The sequence below is a fragment of the Phaethon aethereus genome (assembly GCF_964289735.1).
Source record: "Phaethon aethereus genome assembly, chromosome: Z".
In the NCBI taxonomy this organism is placed as follows: domain Eukaryota; kingdom Metazoa; phylum Chordata; class Aves; order Phaethontiformes; family Phaethontidae; genus Phaethon; species Phaethon aethereus.
The window spans coordinates 88,052,052-88,072,186 of NC_138577.1; the positions used below are offsets into that span (position 1 = coordinate 88,052,052).

Genomic DNA, 20,135 nt, shown 5'->3' on the forward strand with positions numbered 1-20,135 from the left:
GTCTTGGTCCTTATTGTGCTTTAATAAAAAATAATTCTACTCTTTAATTCCCTTTTGTTAAGCTTCTCTGTATGATGATGCATGCGTATTGTCTGTCTTTCTTACAGATTAGTCCTCCAAAATTTCTCGTCAAAGTTTGTATGAGTTTGCTGTAAAACATTAGATCAGGATTAAAATGGACATCAGTCCTAACAAAAGCCCCCGGCATTTACTTGATAAATTATAAATCCCATTCCAGCTGTTGGCCGGGCTTTGCCGTGCGCCCCATTACCAGAGCCTCTCTGAAAAAATACCCAGTTTGCTCATCAAGGATGTGCAAAGCCAATAAAATTTATCAGGAAAAGACAGATTGAGCATTGAAAGTGGATAGATTATTTATCGAGCACCTCCTCCTGCTTAGGATCTCAGGTCTTCTGTGACACTCGTTACCTCCTGCTATTTGGGAGGGAAGAAACAACTTTGAGCCAGCGGCAAAAGCAAAATGTAGAGTGCATGCATAGGGCGAAGCCAGCAGTGTGCTCATTAAGGTACAGAACAGAAATGTTAGTCAAGACCTTAGAGAAAAGGGTTTGAGGAAACAACATAACTCCCGGTACCAGGTTCGTGTGTCAAGCGCTGGGTAGCGGTGAGGAGGCCGGGGCGGCTCCGGCCAGAAGCTGCCAGAAGCTTCCGCCATGGCCGCCAGAGCCAGCGCCAGCCGGCTCCGAGACGGACCCGCCGCCGGCCATGGCCGAGCCCAGCGGCCACGGGGGCAGCGGCTCCGGGGAACGGGGCGAAGAAGGGAAAACAAAGCGTGCGAGCGCGGCCGGGGAGAGGAGCGAGCCCGGGGCAGAGGAGCGGCCCTGCGGCCCCCGGCTCGGGGCAGGAGGGGCTCCGGGCGCCGGAGCAGAGGGTCCCCGGCAGCCCCGGGGGAAGCCCCTGCGGAGCCCCACGGGGGAGCAGATCCCCACCCGCCCCCGGGGAGGCCCCACGCCGCAGCGGCGCAGGGCGCGAGGAGGCCTCCCCCCGGGGCGGCGGGAGCGGCAGAGCCCGGGGGCGATGAGCTGCCCGCAGCCCCCGTTCCCGTCCCCCCGCGCCGCTCGGGGGCGGGAGGGAGAGAAAACGGGGAGCGAAGCTGCGGCCGGGCAGCGGGGAGGGGCGGGGGAAGGGGTCTGGGAGCGGGGTGCAGTGCCCCGGCCCCTCCTCGGGGTCGCTCGGCAATACATTAAACTAATTTCCCCAAGTCGGGTGTGTTTTGCCATGACGATAACTGCTGACTGATCTCTCCCTGGCCTTATCTCGACCCATAAGCTTCTCATTGTATTTTTTTCTTTCCTGTCCAGCTGAGGAGAGGAGGGATGAGTGATTTTGGTGGGCACCTGGAATCTAGCCAAGGTCAAACCCACCACATCCCCACACTGCCACGAAACGCACCAGTGCGTGGTGACAGGGAATGAAGTGTGGATAAACAGGAAAAGAGAAGCAGGGCTGGCTCCATCCTGTGATGGAGAAGAAAGGGGTTGTGCCGGACAGACCTGGGCAACTGCAAGATCTGTCCTTAAAGGTGGCAGCAGAAAAGCTGTAACCCCAAGAACAAGTCTGGGTAAGTTGTCTCTGGTTCTGCATGTTGTGTAGGAGCAGATTAACCAGACCTTCAGGCTAACTGAGCCTTTGGAAGAGCTCCGACAGCTCTTAGGGTTAACAACAATTGAACACTGATAATCCACGTTTAATGTATTTTGCTATTGTGGTAGTTTATCTCTGTTAGTGCAAATGTTTCTATACTAACATACTGTAAATCTTGAATCTTATTTAGTAATAAAGCTGACAATGAGCAGTAAAAACGGATAGTTGCCAAGTACCAGATGTCCTGGAAATGCCCCAAACTGTGATCACTTTCAGTGTGCCCAGTATCCCAGTGCAATGCCAGAATACTCAAAACTGCCTCTCCACCAAGCAGCACGGATTAGCTTTGGAGGTGGCAACGCAGGCGCCTACACGAGCAGACAAACAAACAGCATTCACCGAAAACTGGACAGAGTATCTTACATAATGTGTAAGCCTTTATAAACATGGGCACAGGTTTAACAGAAACTGGGGGATTGCCAAGGTCTTCAAGGCAACCTGTAGCCAGTGCACTGGCCTGCAGCTGAGGTATAGATTCAGGTCTCACTTTGAAATTAACAGTGCAGATGAAATCTTCTAAGAAGCGGTTGTGCATAGGCTTAATTAAACTGCTGTTCACTAATGCTTTAATAAAGTTGCAGCCTTTTTAATTCTGCCATGTCTATCCTCTTCTAAAGACACACTTGGCAAATAATCAATTTGAATGTCACAGGGTATTTTTTCTCTTCCCAAAACTCAAGAACTGCTTTATAGTTTAAAATGAAAGTTTGTGGACTCAAATTAACAATGTAGACAAAACCCTTTTTTGCCGAAGAAATAACAAAGGAGAGGGAGGAAGAAGGACATGGACAGTACTTGTATCCTTCCCAAAAATGGGCATGCCAGTAACATCTGGAGAACATCTGTGAAAAAAATCCTACTGCTGTACTGCTCTAAGGTCCTTCAGCAAATTTAAGCAGATGATCTGGCTTGGGGGATTTCTTGATCTCTGAAGAAAACACGAATGTCCTGCTCCACACACCCAAGTGAAGAATGCCAAGAAACACCACTGCCTGTCTGGAAGGGCTTGTATCTTTCATGGTGCATTTCTGTAGCAGTACTTGTGCACAACCACATGGTATTAACCCTGCTAATAGCTAGGTAGGCTTCCTGGTCTCAATCCCCTGAGCCTGCTCTTTGTAAGTAGATGACCAACCACAACCTCAGTAGTACCAAATGTTCTGAGACAAGGAAATTCGCCTCTCTTCACAATGTCCATCCGTAACTTAAATACTTCTTTGGGGGCTGAGGTGGAACTTAGTCATGTAGAACCATTGAACCACATCAGCTGGAGAGCATCTCTGCAGGTTATCATCTAGTCCAACACCAAGCAGAAAGAACGAGCTCTGTAGTTCCGGTGTCACAGAAGTGTAAAAATGTACGTTGTGCCACTTCCCCAAACCTTGAACCACATGCATTTGAGGCAGAGTGACTTTGAAGACACTCCAGAGAGGTCCTGCAGATGACTACTGCTGTGGACATTAAATCATTTACAGTACCTCCATGCCATAAGCTTTTCTGTCCAACTTCTGTATGCTCTGTCGATGCCCAGCACAACTGAGGCAGTGGTCACCTTTTGCAACTGCAGTCTGCCTTTGCTGAGCACAGCAGACCTGAGTTTTGCCTGGTCACTGTATCTTCAGGTAGAAATAGGCATTACTTCATAGCGCTGTTGGAAAATCATGTCATGGTTATTTACCACAACTGTAACAGAACAACAGTGGTTGAACTTCCACTTCAGTGATGATACTGCCTGGTGCCATCAGGATAAAAATACATTTAAGTATCAGCCAAACTCTATCAGTCAGCTGGGGTAGTTCAAAACAGAAACGGAAAGGAAATGGTAAAAGAACATAATGAACAAATAGCCAACAGCAGCAGAAAGGTATTTAGGATGAGTGGACTCCACGATCAAATCAGATGCTGTTATTTTAAGATCTAAGATCACAGCAATAACTCATTTGCCCACTTAAGGCAAAGCAGTCAGAGCCTTTAACAGCACGCGGTGTCTGAAAGCTTGACATACCTCAACGAGGAGGATTTCATACACAGCCAAGGTCTTCGCTGGTAGGGATTTAAAAATAAGCAACAGCCATTAAACATAAGCCTGCCCTTTTCTGGCAGCCAGTGCAAAGGACACATGATGAATAGCATGATCCTGTCATCAAACGTGTTTGTTCATTTTTCAAACAACAGGAAAAGCGGAGTATCCAGAGGCTGAGGTGTACGGCAAGGTGGAATGTGTGAGGGCAGTGACTTACCAAAGGATAAGACCAAAAAGTTAATTGCAGAAGCTAGAAATCTTTCAAAACTACTTATGTAGCCTAAGCTTTGCTAAATTTCTTCATTACTTAATGCACTAACTTTAAAAGAATTCCTCAGCAAACCAGATCCCTAAAAAGAAAAATACCTGTCGTCTTAGCGTCTACATGAAATTAAGGCTTCTGTTTTCCCCGGTTAAGAACAGAGTGGCTGTGACACAATTAAGTGATAATGTCAATTGCCCACTTTTCTAGGATATAGGCTGAACTTGCAAGATCCATGAAATCAGATTATTCAGCTACACAGCAGGTGGAAAAGATAGGAGATAGGAATGAAAAACTATCCTGGAAGGAAACACCAGTCCAAAAGAACAGGCATGTTGCAGATGCTTATGAAGTACCAAGAGTATTGTCCAAATTAACGACATTTTACAATTCTTGCTGTACTGTATAACTGGATGTACTGATTAAATCTTAGCTTTTGGTAAAAAGGAAACTTTTCAGTCTTATGTATCCTATGCCTGCACACACTATGTCCGAGCCCACCTCCCACAGAGTCTGCACGATGCTGAACAGACAAGAAAATGTGTAGGTTTTGTGTGCTTTAGTGTAGGTAAGTGCCTGCGTGCACACATTGCACAGCACTTGTGTGTGTGTAAGGGGGAACTGCCCCGTGTAATTCACGCTGCATTATAGGTATGACAACTGACTCAAATTTTAAGTGATACTAGATAACATCTAAGTTGTAAAGTAAGTCTTTTGGGATACAATAACTTTTCCACTCGCTCCCTAATTCAATAAGGACATGACAGAACCAGATGTATTATTTTCACTGTTTTTTTCAGAGGTGTAGAGCCTTAGCAACCGGAAGCAGTATTTTATTAAAGAACTAAAAAATTGACACTCGGCTGGATGCATGGCAGATTATTTCAGCACATCCTGATGGTGAACCAAGGATCCCTCCTGCTACCTGATCTAACAGCAGAACGGCAACTGGAGCCCTTGTGACCCTGATGTGCAGTCCCCGTAATTACTCACACTGCTTGCCAGTGTAAGAAGAAATATGATTGTTTGTCAAAAGCTACAAACCCAGGGACGGCCCCTCCTTTCTGAAGAACCTATTCAATATGGTCATGATACTCTTCTCACGCCACACTTTTGCTAGAAGCACCAAACTAGAAGCTCCCAAAGTGTTGCTTAAGAGCCCAGAAAAACTTAAGGCTCCTCAACACACACAACGACTTGTTTAAATGCAACGCAGTCTTTATTCAGTAGTTTCTCTCCAAGCAGTGCCATCTATTGGGAAAACTAACTAAAATTCGAGTATTACTTCATGTTAAAGAACATGTAACTCACTGTGTATTGAAAAATTCACTGTTGCAAAGTACTGATAAAAAAACCCAAAGAGAATGAGAATAAACTGTTAAATAAAGTGTAGAAGAGTGTGGCTGAACAGCATGTAGCCCATTCAGGGGAGAAAGCCTACTACCAACACCACTGACCACAAAAGACAAAAAGCATTTTTGATCAGTTTAGCATTGCCTTTTAGCCAAGGAGAGAAGGATAAAACAAGTATTCAACTGAGAGAGGAACAGGAAGATTTCTCAAAATTTAGATGAGTTCATGGCTGGAGATAACCTAAAACACACCACCTTAGGAAAGACTTCTGTCTGGACACTACGAAAATGAAGTTAGCAGGTCTGAAGTTGGTAAAAGGTAGTTCTCAGGGCATGCTGATCGGCTATGGAGTTCACTAAGGCATGGCAAGAATGGAGGTCACGACTCTATTCTCCTCAGAGCTCACAAAAAGGCTTATTTCTTTGCCTGTATAGGGATGATGACAAGTTGATTAAGAAGATAAACCTTGAGAACAAGAGGTAAATAATTCAAAATAACATCCCACATTAAGTAAATTCACAAAAAGTAAGGATTTTAGTTATTAAAATCCTTCACTTGTAAGGATTTTAAGACATAAGAAATGAAAGGGCTCCAATAATTAATTTTCCAAATTGTTGCCCACCTATGAATTGCAGGGTAGGAACGGACATCTTTTTCTGGGCAGCTTATTCCACATCACTGCATGCCACCATTTCCTCCAATACTTCTAGCCCCTTTGGCAGCTGTCACTGCTGCAGGCAGCCAAGCAGACTACAGAGGAACTACCAGATTTATCTTAATCCCAAAAGCTCTTTTTTTTTTTTTTTATTTTTTTCCTGAATTTTCACTTTGTTTTCTGTAGCAGATGAGGTGAAAACAACATCCTTGAGCGTACTGTGCATCCTGTGCCCCGGTTCCCTGTCTGCTGACATTCATTTCTTAGGACTCCACAAATGTTGTTTGCCTGACCTCCATGCATTGCGGTACAGTCCTCGTATCTCCCTACCCAACACCCATAAACATTTCTAGAGGAGTAGGGTGCGGTGGTGTGTCCCCACAGAAAAGCGTTATTTAGCAACAGCACCATTCATCTTAACTGTATATTTATCTCAGAAATTAATTTTCATCATCTCTTACAATATCAAGGCTCTTGTGGCTGACTGGACCCCAAGAAAGAAATAGGTAAAGAATCTCCAAGATTTGCAAAAAGGTGTATATTGCCACTTGAGCCCCTGCTAAATTTTTTCTGCCAGTTTTCCCAAATACACTGAAATCTAGCACTAAATTGCGCAACTGTGTGCATTAGGGTAGAGGATATAATCCTTGTTTTGGATATCAGCTAAAAGGGTATTATCCTTTGATTCTGTCAGATAAATGATAAAGGATACTTGCAGAGAGCAATCTGTACTGGCAGGAGGATGGACCAGAAGACCTACGAGGTCTTTTCAGTCCTTCACTGCAATAGCTCCACAATCAAAGACAGGCAGTATCTGAGCACAAGAAGTTTGAATAATTATATTCACCTTTGCCTTCAACAAGTAGGTCTGCTTTCTGCTGAGCTAGTTTTCTTTACCATTAGCTCGCTAACTGGCCAGGTTTACCAAGCCTGAATCCCATCTGAAAGGAAGGAGGCCTCATCTGACCTGTGAGAGAAGGTCTTTTTTAGCACAACGAGAGCACCGCAGAGCTGATGGTGGGAGGAGGGACACAAGCTGGTTCGTTCTTTTGGAAACTCACACGGCTTGCCTCACGTTTTAGGAGCTGGATCTAACAATGCACATTTTGTCGGCATCATGTAATGAATGTTTGAAAGACACCAAAGCTAGATGGCTCCAATTTATTCCTTTTCTTTGATTAAACCATACTTGCAAAATGCAGAACAAAGAGAGGGTATGGCAGAAAGAAGAGCCAGTAGTGCTCTTGAAGAGATGCAAAATCTTCCTTCAGTCATTATCTGTGTCTCCGATTTCTCACTAGCTCAAGGAAAAGAAGACAAATATAACTTTGCTGGACTAGCAAATGGAAAACACACTATGAGAAGTCTTTAGAATCTCAGGATTTTTTAAAATACCTAGTTAACTGCACAAGCTAAACAGCCTATGCATAAGTTATTGAATACTACTATAGGTTAAACTCTACGTACTTCAGCTATTTAATGTAGGACGGCTGTTCACTGCAGTATCTACAGAATGAAATATAATATATAGAGAGATATATATTCTTCCTGTTACATAGAGACCACTATAGGAACTTAAAGCTTACCTGACACTTTAGGAATGACACGGAGGCCTAACTGTAGGTGCTCAGTGCCACTGTAGATGCTTTAGAGACCACTGCTTGGCTTCCAGCTGCTGGGCCAGGGTGGTGCGGGTCTCTGGTGGGGCAGGTCCTACAAGACCAGATCTCTCCAGGTGCCCCAAGTATGCTGTGGCACCCAGAACATCACTACACGTTTACGTCCCAGCACATGAACTGTGGTCTTTTTTTGACTCTGAATGCCCAGTGCTATGGGGGGCAAGAACAATAAAGCCACAGTAGTTTCCAAGTGGTTCTCATGAGTTTTCCATTGCCAGCATGATTTTGCTGTTGCTTAGAAGTGAAAGAGATTTCTCAAGAACACAAGGAAGCAAGGGGCTTTAAAAGGTAAATATGGACAAAGTGAAACCACGTGTTATTTCAGAGGTATAGGTGAAGTAACGCTGATAGCTGTAAAAAAGAAGACAAAAAAGGCATCGCGATATAAGCATTCGACTGAGACTTTGGAGGTTCGAGTCCTGATGCCCAGGTCTGCCCCAGACTTCCTCTGTGCTGGAGCATGTCCCTGACCTCTTGGGAGCTGTCTGCCCAGCGCCTGTCATTTTGTCTCTCCTGGTGGAACGAAGGGCTTGTTAGCTTGGCCTCAGCAGTGTCCGGCTCCGGACGAGGGCAGGCGCGCACCTTGCCAAGCCAGAGCGTAGGCAGAGGGAGCCGGCGTCTGCCCAGGGACGGCCACGGGGCCAGACCCCTGCAGCTGGCGGCACCGCGGCTACGCCGGGCAACAGCCCCCTCTCCAACGCGAAGTAAACCCGCCGCACCGAAAGGTCACCCTGCGCAAGCGGACGCGCCGCGGTGACCTTCGGCTGGGCGATGCCTCGTGTCGGCCGAACCGAACAATAAGCAGAAATGGCACAAGTGTGCTTGCGCGCCGCTGCGTACTGAACTGTGTATTAATAAACCTGCCTTTTACCACTTTCTCCTAAATACCGGCACAAATTATCCTGATGCATCCATTTTTAGTAAAACAAATTAATTAGTTGCACGTGATCTTTTCCTATTTAATCTCTCACAGAAAATGGGAAAAATTATTTATGAAAAGTGTGTTGCATCCAAAATTAATTTCATTTCATTGATATGCTGTTAGTATAAATAGCGCTGTTATAGACTGTGGTAAAGTAAAAATAATACTTGCAGCAAGAACCATTAAAGCAGCTAAGCTCGGTCATAAAAAAAGGACAAAATTCCTTAGCATACAGGCCTAGGAAAGGCTTATCCCTTTTGCCCATAGAACGTGACCCCATCAGCTGCTCTGATAAAAGTACTTCTTCCTACTTCTTCCTTTGTTTCCTCTTTGATACCTTTAACTATTGTGGCCACAACATTATTGCAAATTACTATTATTACAAAATCATGCGATTTGAATTTTTTTCTTTAGTAACATTTCAGAATCCATTCAGTATACTTGTTTAAGTGGTGAATGCTATTTAGAAGGGGATAAATACTGATTTACATTTCTAAGTCTCTTTTAATGTAGAGAAGACACTGTCAGTGTGAAAATCTGTAGGGAGTGGGAGATGGCTTGGAGGATGGAGGGAATAATGATGTCACATTTAAGCCTGTATGATCTGTTTCTGTAGAAAAAGGTTAGAGATCAACAAATTCTCAGTTAAGTTCAGAAATAAATGAAGAATGGCTAGGGTATTAAGTTTCTGGGGGGAAGCATTAGCCAGTATGTACAGCAGCAGCCTCTGGTGGTCTAAGAAAAAATGGTAGTATCTATAAGTAAGGATAGAAATATGTTTTTTAAAAGAATGTATGTACATATTTAGCTATTTGACTCAATCCTCCATTCAACACATTAAAAACCAGATGCTTTAAAAATGATCTGCTAGCAATATGCTTGTTAAAATCTGAACAGTAAGAGTATTAAAATTCATATGCATTCATTAGCATGTTATATAAAAGTAAAATGCTTTTGTTTAATCAGTCCATAAAGTATTATAGTCAATGCTGATTATAAAGAAGTTTTTGCCTTGGTTTGCACCGACAAAAAAGAAACGAAATTTATAAGATTGTTACTGAATTGATGACATTTTCTGTCTTCACTCCTGAATTCAGTTGGCAGATGTTTTCAAGAACAAAAAATTCTGTCTTATTACAAAACATACTAAGCAGGTTTTTCTGCCATAATGTCTGACATGATGTTTATTGCCCAGACCAAATCAGTCCCTTTAACAAGCTATAATGTATGCCAGAAAGTACGTTATTTCATAGTTAAGGAAACTTCCAGCATGAAACAATAAGTACTTTGATCTTTCAAGCACTATGCTTAATGCACTACACACTCCCATAGTCGTTTTTACTTGTACTCATTTTGTACAAAAACACAGTGCAATTTGAGATTTTGTATTTTAAGACTCTGCTTTTAAATAGTCTTGAGTATGCCAGGTATTTGTTTTTTTTCTATGAAAATAAAGAAAATATTTAAAGAAATTTACCATGGAGGAGTTCCATTTTTCCAGTTCTTGGAAAACCTAACTGCACAAGCGGGAGCATCATCCCGACAGCTTGAATTTGTTCAAATGGCATTTCCTCATCAGATCACAACAGATCTCAATGACCCTATGACAACATAACTGAGGATATTTATTCATACTACTTAACAGTCGGAAACAATTTCTCCAGCACAAATTTTCCTTCAACATTAGATGCAGTTGATGCCTTCTTGTGAGGATATTTTTCATCTAGTCTCTCTGTACTGGTTTTCCTTGCCTGGCAAAGATGATGTAAGGCTTGCTCAGGTTTTTCAAAACTCCTCGATGAGATCGTTACAAAGCATATACTCTCCCCGAGTATTTCTCTGGAGTGACAATATGTTTTATTTCAGGAGCCCAGTGAGTCAAATGTATGCTATACTGCACAGTAAGTAGAGGTCATTATCTAAATTGCCCTTTGAGATTACCCCAAACCAGCTCCAACACCATACCCCCCAGGAGCCTGTGGCTGCCGTAAGCCTGGCAGCAAGTCCCAGGGTGCAATTCCTGTAGCACACGTAATCCTACAGACCCAAGCCCAGGAGGCAAGAAATACACTGCAAATATGGCATTGCACCATCTTGTTTGCGTCGTGCGATGCCGGGACAGACTGACAACCGTGTCTGTGGTGGGGAAGGTGGAGCAGAGCGCGCTATGTTCACCGCTCCTCTTGCAACCACCTACAGACTTTGCAGTTTTGCCCAACAGAGCAAATGGCACCTTACTGGTGGCCTCCAGTTTTGCTTCAGAAACCAACAGGCAAGTAAATTGCAGTAATTTGTCCTGCCACACATCAAAGCAGCGATGTTTCTCGTTCTGTTTCAAAAACTCTCTGTACTAGAGCCTGTTACAAGACAAAACCTCAAAGAATTCTTTCAGAATAAAATACCAACTGCATCAGAAAACCTGATTTCAGTTAATTCGCCCAGGAAAGAAGACCACCACCCACATTTTTTCACTACTTCTTTCCTTCGCTTGAAGAAAACCAAGTAACGGGAATGTCAGCAGTCATATTTGAGGCACAGAGCTGCGCAAAAAAGAACATGGGATGGAGTCGTGCATTTTACGTTTCGGGGGTCAAACCTCCTGAAGCCAAATTTTGTGCCTCATCAAGCAGAAGAGTCACAAGAAGGTGGAACTGCTAAAAAAGTATCAAAAAAAGGTTCAGTTTCAACACGGGGACACTGGACTGGCATGATGACTAAACGCCCTTCTGGACAACACAGCAACATTGTCCACTGGCTTCTTGTGGACCTGGAGACAAACCTGGACGTCCCTCTTAAGCAGCAGGGTCTGGCTGGTGGGCAGAATGGCATCTGTCATGAAAAGCAGTGGACAGAAAGACCAGTGCCCTGTTGGTGACGTTGAATATGTATATGCATCCTTTTGTCTCCCATACTCAGTAGCGAGATGTTTCTCAAAAGACACAGTAATATTTGTGGTATTAGTGATAATCTCGCATGCAGGTCATAAACCCTTTTAACAAGCCAGTAAGCTGTATTTCTCCTACAAACATTGTTATGCTAAAACACAATTAATAGGAATGTGTTAAAATTTAAGATTATTCTAAGATGTCTTTTGCTGGATTCTTCTCTGTTTCGCACCAGAAAGGCATACACGTTTTTACTGTTTTAACTACACTGTGGCGTTTCTGACACGTTTTACTGTTGAACGAAAATGCTAACTTTCATAATAAGGGCTTTGGAAATTGCATGACTCAGTTTCAAATGTATAATGCATAGTATGTATATGAAGCAGAATGTGTCAAAGTGCAAATAATATTGTTTGTGCCCCCTGCAGAATTAGAAATCCTCGGGTAGCACTGTTATAACGATCCCATGCTGGTAGCATTACAAAGTGCAAAGGTTCACTGAGTAAGAAAAGAGCAAGGGACAGAGTTTCCTCATTACACCATTCTCGAACTATTCTAGCTTAAATATTTATTCAGATATTAATAACTCTCCTCCTTTATCTGCCTTCAGAAGTTCAGCTGAAACACAATGGATGGCTGCTCATATGAAAACAATATATTATAGGGTAAATCTCCTACCACACAAGATGAACACTGGTGTTTTCCACAATACATTATTAATTCAGCAGGTAATATGTTAAAAAACTATCAGGCTATTACTACTGCCTCCCCAATATAAGACAATATAATACAATAAATGCATGCATGACATGTGAAGCTAATATGTTGCCTAAGCTGCACTAGAAAGTGTTTCTTATGTACACCTCCATTTATAAAATCATTTTTACAAAGTCTTCCTTAAATCATTCTCTTTCTTGATAGCACCAGTGAGTTCCTCTGGGGTTTATTTGAAGTTCCCCTTTGAAATTAGAAAGGAATGTTTTGTAACTCTTCCAAAACTTCACATTCAATAAGTGACAAAAAATATCAACAGAATAAAGCGCCAGGAACTCTGAATGAACTCTTGAATGCCACCTCAGTATGTGTTTGTTTTTAAAAAAACATGCTGTTTATTAACCAATATGGACAGTAAACATACCTATACATGATTAATGAAGGGCAAACAAAACCAAAAGAAACTTACTCTAATATACATCTGCATAGTTTCTTTTTCTTTTTGTGGATTTCGATACTTTTCATAGAAGTCACGTCGCTTCTTTGTTTCCTTCTGGATTTTATCTTTTCTTTCCCTCTTTTCTGCAGGTTCATCTGAGCTATCAGAAGACAGCTGTACTTGGGCTTTTGTCTTCTCCACTTCAATATAGTTCTCATTGGGATTCAGTACTATTACTCCATAGCCTTCCTGTTTTAGAAGAGAGACACACACACAAAAAGAAGAAATATGAAAAGGGAGATTTAATGCTTGAAAATGCTTTGCATTTACTTTAATGCTCTTAAAAACTTTTATATTTATTTCAGTAAGTTCATACGACATAATTTATAGAAGGGTATTTTAAGAATATTCTGTTTGTTTCATTTCTGTCATTCAAGGGATATTGATGTGTGAGTATGTGTCTGTGTGTGCACTTATGCTCATACACATCCCTCAGCGTTAGAAAAGTTGCCTGTTTTACCTTTAAAATAATTTGTTGTTTTATTCATAAGCATTTTATATGACTTTTTCATAAAACAGTACGGGAACTAAAAGCAAAATATTATTTTAAGAACTCTACATAATGATGAATAAAAAGCTTTATACCCAGCCAATAAAAACCTTTAAAATAAAAAGGATGGAGGGATTTCACATATATATATACACACATACACACACAAAAGAAAGCATGTGAAAATTATTCACCACAGTTTAAAATAGTAAACCCTTTTGTCTCGCTGACAACAAGCATACCATGCAGAAGCCAACAGCGTCAGTAACAATGAATCAATACCAAAACTGATTCAGTGGTATTGCTTACAAGTCAACTCTTTTACTGTGGGGATGACTTCTAAGTACATCTCTAAATCTGCTCTAAAACTTCACTGGGATTATGTCCTGTATTCAACAAACCCAGAAGAAATTTGTGACCTGCAGGATGCTTTTGAGCATACCAGCTGCATTTTTGTGCCTCAGAAAATGAGCTGGTTGAAAAATACATGAATTTATGAATGAGAAATAAATCTTGAATAAATCAGCCAATCATTTTATTATGATTTTTAAATGACGGCAAATCACACAAGAATTGTAATATTCGTGGAAGATATAATCGCAAATGCAGGGAGAAAAGAGAAGCACGTGCATTTAACAGATGAGTCCTTAAAGTTACCATGGGTTCCCAGTCAAAACCAAGCTGTCCTTTAAAAGTAAATTTTCGTACAGACTTACTTCTTGGAAACGTCTGTATTAATTATCTAACCGAACAGCTTTATTCCAGCTTTTCACTTGGTGCTTCATTTCGCACTTGGGCTAGGCACGAGGATCAAAGAGGTCCCCATACCTAGCTGGCCAGAGCAAACCAAGCCCGCACCAACAAAACCTACTTTATTTGGGCTTGCTTTATTCTAATCTGTAGAGCCATTCACAAACCTTGTAGCGCATTGTGGCCACTGTCAGGTAGACAGATTGTCACTGGGTGATTTTCTACAGTTGGACACACTCGACTAGTTATCAAAATCGCATCTGAAGGGAGTTCCTACCCCTCGTCCTTGTGCCCTTCTCGAACGACTGCCGGAGCTTCTCCTCCCACCAAAAACCAAGTTAAAGGGCACAGTTGCACTCTGCTAACCAGGGTGAAATAGAGGCATTCAGGACACTGTCTCTGGCGTAAGGGACGTCGTCAAAAAAGGTCACCGTAGGCCAAAGAGAAAATTGCCTCCTCGCTAGACGTGACGCCCTGAGTTAAGCGGTCTCCTGTCACGTCGCTGCCCTGCCCTCCCTCCCGAGTGAACTGAACCGGGATAAACACAAACATAAAATATAAACATAAAACATAAACAGGCAAATACATAAATAAGCAAAGGGGGAAGGCCAAAGGAAAACGGAAGATTAAAGATGACAAAGTTTAAAATCTACCCACGCCACTGCTGGGGATATTAACACACGAAGCTGTACTATTAACACAAAGAGTGCCAACTTGCACAAGTCGAAGCCCCAGATCCCTCACGGGGAGAGCAGCGCTCACGAGCGGTACCGAATGGCACGCCGCAGGTGAGAGGATGGGTTCTGAGCTCGCCAGGCGCGGCGCAGGACCAAGCTTTCGCAGCACTTGGCAGCAGGTTGGTGGTTTTGGGGCTCTCCATGCTTGTTCATCTCCTTGACCCGCTCGCTTTGAGCAGAGACGTTCTGTGTATCGATTTGTTTTGCTTTCTGTACAATGCCAGATGCAAAATTCATGCTTTTACTACAGGTCTACGAGTGTTACAGGGATTTGAAACTCTGTCCACTTTAAGCTGACCACAAAACAGACACATAAATCATCAAAGAAGTAGAATTTGTCTAAGTTATTGATTATGTAACTGAAAATTACATGACTCATTTGTCCAATTTTATGAGGACACAATGTCAATTTTTCACATAGACATCAACAGATGAAATATGATTCCATTTTTAAATTCACTATTTCATACATCAATTAAAGTTTTTTTATCAATTATATTTTAAGCAGTGTAACATGTCTCCCTTTTTATTTAAAAAAAAACCTTCTCCCAGATAGCAGGCCTTTCCTGTCAGTACAATTAAAATCATTAAGTAATAACTGAGATAGGTTTTCCCACAATTGAGAAAAAAAATAATCTTACAATTCATAAGACTTTGTCTTAGGAAAGTAATCTCTTTTGAGATTGTTTTGCTTACACGACGTACTGTATTTCCCTTCCCCTGGTATTTCTGCATCCTAAACTGCAAGATGTAAACAATGGCACCAGAAAGAAGATTTGAGAGTAACGTGTATAAAGGAAGGTGGGAAAACAAAATGACTGGTAAAATTGTACCCAATTACAAGCTCTCTCATTCAGCCTTAGTCCAAGCGTTTTCTACTGAAAAAGGAATACTCAGCTCTAGATAACATCTATGTAAAATGTGTGTTATGTGCGTACATAACATCTATGTAAAATTTTTCATGAATTAAATTAAATTAATCAAAATATTAATTTTTAAGAAACGGATTTCACATGGGCATAGCTGCACCATCGAAGTTCAGTGCAATCAGGGGAAAAAAAAAAAGTGGAACTCCTCCGTAACGCAGTGGGGCTGAACAGTGCGAGTCAATGCAAAACTGAGCACACGAGACCACCAACACCTAAAAAAAGGCCTTTAGCAAACTTTAGCAATAGGGAAGATATCCAGCCTTTGGCACGGCTGTTAAGCAATGCCAAAATGATATTCATTAAAAAGTATCTCTTTAAAAGGAAGTCGTGTTCAGAAGTGTATACCTTACACTGTCGTTAAAAAGATGAACTCCAGCTCTGATGAGCTTACAGCATTACTAAAGCGTAGCGACCTATGAAGTAAGTACCACCGTCCAGTTGAGTTTTTAAAGCTTGCCACCATCAGTAGAGCGTTAGGTATGTTCCCAACATACGTAACAGCGGAGTAGTTTTCTCCCGTGTGCCACTCTCTGCAGTCCAACGTTTTTTCATGGGAAAAAGCCAGACTTTGGGACAACCCGCCTCGCTCTCCAGCTGACCAAAACAAGCCAAGCCCCGTGCTCTACCACGTCCGGGAGCGGACAGACCTTGCACAGAAGCCAGGGCCTGCCTGCATCCCCCATGAGTGTGTCCGTCGTGAGACACAACAGTCGGGACAGACACTGGTAAGGGCGAGCGCCAGCCTCTCATCTACGAGTTCGGCGGGTTCAACTTGCAGTTTCTCTCTCGGAGTGAAACAGCCAATTAACAGCTATTTCCCCAAATTCTAACGCTTCAAGGTAAGTAAAATGTAATGGACAGTAACTACTAGCATCCTACAGGTAACCGCTTCTGGACGTAGAGGACTGTGTGCGAACTCTACTTGCAGGTTCATAAATACAAATACTTACGATTGAGCCAGCAAATGACGACGAAGGGTGAAGCATGCTGACGAAGTCAAGTGCTGGAAAGAATCATGAACCTCAGTCACAATCCCTTTATTACGAACCCAGAACAACGCAGAAGGGTCTTTTCCACCGTAACACATGAGCCAGAAGTGGAGCAGTACTTTCTACCTCTTACTGGAAGTTCAAGCAGGGTGTTCCAAACGGAAGGAATACCAAAATTATTGCCCCTGGCAGCAAGAGTAAGGTTAAAAAAATAAGAACCCCAAAGTATTTGAGGTAAATTCTGAATCTTTTGAAACCTCTTCTGCCTGGCCACATGAATAATGAGCTGAAAGCATATTAATCCACCAAGATGTGACACCATACGTGACCAGAGAGGTTAGGGCTGGAGAGGAATATTTTGACCTATGTAACTATCTTTTTGGACTGCGAGTGAGGGTCTGAAAGAGATCATTTCCCCAAGCTTTATTAACCCGAATGTTGAAGTTTCGGTTTCTATTGGGATTGCTGGCAACAAGACTGGAGTTAATTCTCAGGGGAAATGCAACTCAAAGTGCTCAGCTCTTAAACCTGCCTGTGGTCAAAGTGGACACAGCAATGTCCATTCATCTTTATGAAAGATCCATGTTCTCTTCATTTCCCACCTCCTCGACGTGAAGGGTACATCTATGTCACTGTTGCGACATCGTAGGTGCAACAGTGGGATGAGGTCATGACAACCAATCAGAAGTCACTACTGAAGCGTTAAAGTAAACATAGCTGTTGGAGATGCAGCTCAGCTTGAAAAATGCCCCCTCCATTATTTCAGCAATTTTCTCAAGACGTGACCTGAGACTGAAACGCCTGAAATGTCAGTTGACTCCACTTTCTGTTTCCACCCAAGGTACATTTTGGCAACTGCATCCTGCTAACACTTTGCGATATTTCCATCCCGGCTACACCTCAGCTCCCTGAATTCCAGCGCCGTGTCCAAGTGTGTAAAAATGCCGTGTTACTGCCAAACACACATTGTCCCACTAAGTTCCCAACTTAAAATAGCTCATCAAGCTAGGCAGGAAAAGAAAACATGCCACAAAAAGTTTTTAGAGGACCACCTGTTGTCTATTATTTTTACATAGCACTTACTCATAAATCATAACACAGGGTAATTAATCAAGCTGTCAAAGAGAAGGTCAAAGGTTATGTGGGGGAGTCAGAAGGTCATGCATGGGCTGATAGAGGTCAGGGTCACACCGCATTCCTCATTATCAAGTTGGGATGAGAGACGGCCCAAGCAAACAAAAGTGAAAGCAGATGGAGAAGTGAGTGGATAAAAAAAGAAGAAAATTTCACAAACAAAAAGAAAAGTGAAAGAAGAATGTCAGTTGCCTTCAAACAAGGAGGAGAATAGAGGAGAAATACATTGAGATGTTCTCAAAAGGTCTCACACAACACAAAGAAACTACAGTTTGATTATTTAAATACACTTAATATAACTTTCCATCTGATCTTTTTGCAAACATTAAGCAACACCACAAAACGGGCATGGTAGTTTTGGTTCCATTTCACATCTGAAGTCAATACTCCCAAGGTGAATTAGACAAAAGGAACCCATTACCGTGATGAATGCTGATGGATATATAAAATTGCTTCTAAATGCTGAAGTTTATTCCTGTTTATGGCTACAACCAATAGACGTTCAATAAAAAAGTTATAACCTGTTTGAATGATGTATTAAAAACTATACTTTCATATACACAAATCCTCAGAAACACAAAGCATCATAAAAGTCCCTTTGGATGACACAACAGTTATAAAATATTCTATCATTACACTGACCTGAATTAGATGCAGAATACTGTGCAAAATTAGCTGTCACCCTTTCCTCAAAATCTTTGTTAATCTCATTTTGAATGTTTGCAGCTTTATCAACACATGCATCAATGTCAGCTCCTTGGTTACTGAACCGCTGTACTTGGAAGAAGATATAATTAAAATGTTTTGGCACAGAAAAGGTGAAATTGTATCTTCCCCTGTTCCCTGAGGAGTCTGTAAAACATGTAGGATATATTGACAAACACACACCCTTGTCTAGAGCCCTGACATCCCAGGTCACCCAACTGCTATTTATTTCAAAACATTCACTTTACACTTACCCAAACTGTCACCTGCTGTGTTACTAACTTTTAATGGATATTAGAGCTATAAAAACAATAAACTCTTCATTTCCTTTCTGTTACTACCTTCTAATTCCTCACCGCATTAGTTCTGTATCTATTTGCATGCAGAACTGTATTAATCTTATTTCACCATATTTAGTGTCTTTGTGCTGGGAAGTATAGAACATGCCACTAGTATGTTTTACTTTGCTATTTGTTAATCTGGTGCTAGCGCAGCTATACTAAACAAATCAATGTTCAAGGATTAAAAAAACCCCACCGTATAAGCTGTTACCACGCTTTCAGATAACTGCTGAGAACTTTTCAGAAGAATTAATGTTTGACATCTGTCTAAAATTAGCAACCCAAATATGTCTATGTGTAAAATCTGCAATCCTGTTTTATGATGTTTGTTCCCAAGGCCAAAACTGAATAAACACATGCATGAATTATAAGGATCGTACTCCCTCAGTTGTGTACTGTATTCTCGATAGGGATTTTTCACTAGGACAGGCAGCAGGAAATTATCTCTCACGGCAAGTGAAATACAAGAAACTGAACTATAGCATTAGCTTAAATCTGCAGCTTGGCAGAAAAGAACTAGGTTCACGTTCAGATATTGCTTCAAACGTTGTTGAACAAACCTCAGCCCCACCACCTCTCTGATGTGAGATTCAGGCTATCTGGAGGAATCGCTGGAGGCTGCATGGAAGTGAATCCAGCCCAGCCACGCAGGCAAGATACAGGACTGCAAATAATCCGTCCCTAACAACTGCCCGGGCTGAAATAAGAGTTTCTGCTCTTCTTCACCAAGTGCACACAGCTTTGGGATGCATACAACCTATGAGAGAATGAATCTATCAGTCACCCCCAAGGCCTGGCATCTTTTAATGATGCTTTATAGGAATCCCTTCTGTAAAACTCTGTCCTCTGAAAGTCGTCCCGTCCCGCCCCCCCCCTTCCCCCCCCGAAACTGTTTTACTTTTTTTTCCAAGAAAAATTTCAGAAGCTTCTGTGGGGTACAAGATCTCAAACAAGAGCCTCATGCATATTTCACTTTTTCACTAGGATTTTAATTAGAAGGTTATTCAGATTGATACAGAACTTAACTTTTTGAAAGCAATGCACCAGAAACAATGGTAAATCAAATAATCTTCGTAGAACTCACATAAGTAACAAGGAATCATTGATTCTAATTTACCCATGGGGAAACCAAGGAGAATAGCAGTTGCTCTCTGAAAATTACGCTCAAATATAAGGTGCAGAGATGAAGGTGGATTGCAGGATTTTTTAATGTTTCTATCGTACTTCTAAGCATCCCATTTTACTTTTCCAATCCACTTTGCCTCTTCCCGGAGAACGTCACAGCGTATCTTAATTATTCTCATTTGTACTTCATAACGGATACACCCCCAAATAGGCTTTACGTGTGTATTTTTTATGTAGCACAATATGAAAAAGTGAGTAAATTTATTCTAAAATATACG

At 41.9% G+C, this 20,135-nt stretch overlaps 1 protein-coding gene across 2 annotated transcripts in view; it reads right to left on the reverse strand.

Moving 5' to 3' along the window:
• Positions 1–20,135, reverse strand: part of ARB2A (ARB2 cotranscriptional regulator A) — a gene marked incomplete at both ends in the record, with an annotated part of 249,791 nt that overhangs the window by 128,167 nt on the left and 101,489 nt on the right. For both annotated transcript variants that reach the window (XM_082013150.1, XM_082013151.1), the window contains one exon: positions 12,628–12,846. In XM_082013150.1, coding sequence (XP_081869276.1) covers positions 12,628–12,846 — 219 coding nt within the window. The remainder of the gene's footprint in view (positions 1–12,627; positions 12,847–20,135) is intronic.